The sequence below is a fragment of the Merops nubicus genome, unplaced genomic scaffold (assembly GCF_000691845.1).
Source record: "Merops nubicus isolate BGI_N331 unplaced genomic scaffold, ASM69184v1 scaffold25126, whole genome shotgun sequence".
Taxonomy (NCBI): Eukaryota; Metazoa; Chordata; class Aves; order Coraciiformes; family Meropidae; genus Merops; species Merops nubicus.
In genome coordinates, this window is record NW_008614734.1 from 658 (window position 1) to 5601 (window position 4944).

At 39.5% G+C, this 4944-nt stretch overlaps 1 protein-coding gene across 1 annotated transcript; it reads left to right on the top strand.

Moving 5' to 3' along the window:
• The first annotated feature begins 964 nt into the window (after positions 1-964).
• TAF1D (TATA box binding protein (TBP)-associated factor, RNA polymerase I, D, 41kDa) lies at positions 965-3836 on the top strand. Its single transcript, XM_008942335.1, has 5 exons — positions 965-1206; positions 1310-1784; positions 2053-2228; positions 3335-3401; positions 3717-3836. Exons 1-5 carry the CDS (start codon positions 965-967, stop codon positions 3834-3836), a joined length of 1080 nt encoding a protein of 359 aa, XP_008940583.1.
• Positions 3837-4944: the final 1108 nt, after the last annotated feature.

A 4944-nucleotide genomic window follows, 5' to 3' on the forward strand; every position in this document is an offset into this window, starting at 1 on the left:
ATATACTTGGACTGTACTTTCAGACTTCTCAATTTGCTGTTGCATACCTTTGTCTTCCAGTGGTTTTGGGAAGCCTTCCTTCTAAATCTGTGCAGTAATCTGTACTCTAAAATAAGCCCAGAAAAAAAGTAACAGGTTATGCAAGGACTTTAGATGACTTCTGTAGTGTCTTAAAATGCAAAATTCTATGTAGCTGCGCTTGAAATAATGGGTATGATCATGGGTTTATGAAACTAAGAAGCACAGTAAAATTACAGAGATACGTATTTATAGGGCTAGTAAATAACCAACAAGCAGGTAAAATAACTCGAGGCTGTTTGGAGGGACAGGTTCCTCTGCTGTGTGCTTCTGTCCCTGTCTTGGGCAGCTGAAGGGATGTGGTGGGTTGTCTTGCAGATTGGAGTGAACATTAACATTCTGTTTGTGGGGCTGGTCTCCATGTCGATTGATAACTAGGCTTGTTGGAGCAGGGGGCTTTAGGTGCCATGTAGCTTGGGGAGCAGAGCGAAGTTGGCATTGCTTCTGAATGAGCTGTGCTCTCAGTTTAAAAAGGCTGTAAACCACGGTGAAGTGAGAGTTTGTGTAGGACTTCAAACTACAATATTGTTACAAGTATAAGAAGCTGTTGGCTACAGATGAGCTTATTTGAGAGAATAGTTAGACTCCTAGTAGGGAGAGGGTTGAAACATTCAGAACTAATCTCTACTGGTTTCTGAACAATGTGATGCTGCTGTGGAGTTAGCCTTAGCCTTGTTTTGAGCAGGAGCTGGACCAGATGAGCTGCAAAAATCCCTCCTGACCTAAATCGTGCTATGAATATCTTGAGAGAAGTGGTTGCAACTTAACAGTTAATACATATAAGTTTACCTTAGGAGATGGGAGAGATGAAAGACTTGTTAACTGAATGACATAGAATTATCTTTAATTTCTTGATTCCTCATTGATTTTTAGTTCAAACTGAAACATGACTGATACAGATGAATCCCAGGCTTCCAGCTCTGATTACCCTAATGCCCAAGAGCTAATATGCAGCCGACAGGAGGAACCCTATAAAGCATGGGCATGTGAAGCCAGTACACAAATGGGGCGTTCATGTCCAAGGCAGAAGAATGCTGCACCTTGGGAGTCTGGAGATGAGCTGAACAGTATGTGTAACTCATCTGCTGCTTCAGCTGAGGTGTTACTGGACAGCAGTGATTCAGAAGGGTGAGTTTGTATCCATAGTTTTGAATTCTTGATGTGAAGAACCTGTGTCATAGATAATAAAAGCATACATTCTTTTGAAAGTAGGTATTTTTTTCTTCTTCAGTGACCTCTCTGCCGCTGGTAGCAGTGAGTACCATCCCAAGTGCTCCACTGCACCTTCAAAGCAAAAAAGATCTCAGTCTTTGAGGCAACGAGTGGGATCTGATGCAGGAGTGCGTGGCAATGAAAGCTCTTCAGGTTCTTCTCTGTCCCCTCAAAGTCCAGTGAAATCATCAGAAACTTCCAAGAAGCAGAAGTCGAAATTAAATTTGAAAGCCATTTTTGCCTATCACTTCAGGGGAAAGAAGTTTAAGGCTGCAGCACATCGAAAATTCAGGAGTGGCTCAGGGAAGAGGAAGAAGAAGGAAAAGAAGGTGGCAAAGGATGAGAGCACACAGAAGCCTGTAGGGAGGCCACCCCTGACAGCCTCACCTCAAGAGCAAAAGAGAAGGCTTCTAGACAGAGGTTTTCAATTCCCATTCGTTGAAGAACATTATGGGAATAAACATATTCCCTTAACCATGGTTCTTGGCTATGAGGTGAGCCCTCTGTTTTGTGGCATAAAAATATTTGTTTAGTTTAAAAATAGTGAATTTAAATTAGCAGATATGTTGTGCTTCTACCTGGTGTGCTACAATAAAATGGTGAAACTGTTTTTACTCTGTTAAACAAGACACTTGATGTTGTTTAACACCTTTAAGGCAAACACAGCTAAAATATGGATGCCAATATAATACTGCAATTAATTTTGTAATATAAATGCTTCATAGTGGTAGTAAAATCTCACACAGTTTTTTTATTCTTTAGCAAGCAGCTGCCAAGGGGTATTTCCAGTATATTGAAATGCTTAAATATGAAGAACATCTTAAAAAAGCTTTAAAAGCCCTTCAGGCTAGTGAAGACTTAGAAAGAGAATGCCTGGCAGTACGGAAACATAAATACTTGGATGATGAAGGCCCCGTTTCCCCAATTCAGGAAGTGAAGTAAGTCTGTCTGTATTTTTAGGTGGTACGGAACTTTTTTGTTAAAGTCCAAATTTGTGTATATACTGCTGTGGAGAGAGCATCCACGCTGCTTTAGTCACAAATCCAAACCAGCACCACCACACAGCTGCTGTGAAGAAAGCTAATGCCATCCCTGCCAGAGCAGTGCTGTCTGCTACTCTTGCAGCTGGGGAATTCAGGAGGTAGATGCTTGTAGTACCATTGATTTCTGTGGCAGAGTTGAAGCTATATGAAGCTCAGTGCCTATCCTGTCCTTTTAACCCATGTCAGCATTGTGTAATCTAAATGTGAATTTCTGCTTGTGAAAGTATTGCTCATTCTGGGAACAGAATGCTCGGACACTTGGGATTCTGTGGTTGGAAATGACTTGGAATTTCACATAGAATGAGATTGTTAATCTGAACACAAATCACTGTTTCATGTGAGTTGTACAGTCTCATTAAAATGTGATAGAACTTTTCTTTTAAAAAAGGTATTTCCTGAAATTGGTTCCTTTATAATTATCCCAAGTAAAGAGTGTTTCATGGCAAAGACTGGAGGATATATTTTTATTTTCATATTACTTGAATGACTTATAAAGTAACACTTCAGGTCTGTCTTTACAGTCAAATTTCCATGCAGCCAAGGGGTCAGTAAATCAGCAAGAATACTTAGTGTTTTAAATACCCTCAGCACATGAAAAGCAGAAAGCCTGAAGGACAGTGTAAAGATGCAAAGCTGTCTTCCAGCTGCTGGTCACTTCAGTAATCATGCTGCTGGATTTCTGTGATTTGAAGTACAGGGTGAACTTCTAGAATGAGTAACAATGAGTTTGCTACCTTACAGAAGAAACAAAATTATGTAGAATAAATGCAAGTCAGCTTTTCCACACACTTGGATCTTTATAAGAAATGAGTTCTAGAAGACTTCCGAGGTTTTGGAACCAGTCCTCCCTCTGCCACTTCTGAAACTGTAGCACTAGACTGGCTTCGTCTTTCTGGGGAGTTCTTTCTATCTTGAGAGAAACCTGTGGATGGTAGTGGGATTGAAGTGTTCTAGAATACTATAAAGGTGTACAGAGCTTGATTTAAATTTTTATATTTCAGTGATGATGATGATGATGACGACAACTTGAATTCTGATAATCAAGAAGACCTTGATGCTAGAGTAGTGGTGAGTAAATATTCCTGAGGTTCAGAAACTCTCTAACCTTCTTTCTCTTCTGAGCTAAAGAATTAGTAAATAATATTTTGGTTACTTAATTCTTGAGCTTGGATCCAGAGTTAACTGTGTTTTACCTGTGAATCCTGTCTGTAACACAGAAGGAATTTGAGAGTCCACACTCTCCTTTTTGAAATAATGCTGGAATGTATGGGAGTTCAGAGTTCCCTGAAGAGTTCTGAAGTTTGCAAAGTTACCACCAAGATCTTGCCTTTTAAGCGTCTCAAAACTAGATTTGTGAATACGTTCTGTATTTCATTTTCTTAGGAGAACAGCTCTTTCATTATAAGCAGCAAAATTCCCAGTAAGAAAAAATCAAAGTCAGAAACAAAACGTGCAAAATCAACTGAAGTGATAGAAATAGAGGATGAAGAAGGCTGCTGCTGAGAACTCTGGCCTTCTGCAAGGCTGACCTCAGTGAACAGGAAACTAATAAATGTGAGTGGCGGTCACTCTTCTGGTGCTTGTTTCACAGCCTACTTGGTTAAGACATTGTTCTGAAGGCAATGTTTACCTATCAAACCAAGCACCCCAGGGAGGTTTGGTTTAAGGCAAGTACATCAATTTTGTGTCCATGACGGTTCCTAAACAGTGTGCCTTTTTGCTAAGCTTTCAAGTGTCTTCTCTGCTGTCCTGTATCAAGTGTGTAATCACCTTGATTCAGTGACTGACAGCTGCTGAAATGCAAGCTTCTGCACCTGGACATCTGTTAATCAGTGGATCATAGAATTTATGTAATTAAAAACAGGAAAACAAGTTCCAAAGACTGTAACATAGCAGCTGTGTTTCACTATATATTCACTATAAAAAGGTGTCTGCATTTGCAGACATATACATATATATCCTTGAGTTACAGAGGGCAATTTGGGTGCCTTTCTTTCATACCTGATTTCTTGTGAGTGGTACTTGAGAGGTTATTTTTGTGTCTTAAGGAAATGCAGGTTATGCTTTGAAATACACTGTTCCAGTGCCAACAGTAGAAATGCAAAAGTGGTTGGTGAACTTAGACTATTGCAAAATACAGTTAAAGAATTCAAATAATGATAATTTGAATTTTTATGATTGAGGTTGTCTATTCTGTGTGGAATAACTTTTCAGAAAGCTAATTTTATGCTCCTGAATCTAATACAATAATTTGAAGTTGTCATCTTAAGAATAACTGCAGCAGCGTGGTGAATCTTGGATGAAAGATTGGTTTTCCCCTCTTGCCCTCTTCTACATGAAACAGGGTCTGATGTGGATATGACTAAGCAGCAGAAGAAAGCTCTTTATAATGACAGCACTTGACAGGCATTGCCCCAGTTGCAAATACCCTTCTCAAAGATGTTTTAGACAGCTGTTTCACTAGAAAAAGGAGTAGTGAGTATTTAGAAATGGCCTTGGTGTGGCTAACTCTAAGGTGACAAGGCTGTCTTGGTGGCAGTAGAAATAAAATTTTAAGCTTACTTGTGAAACAACAGGATTTAAAAAACAAAAGGCTGAGCCACCTAATACT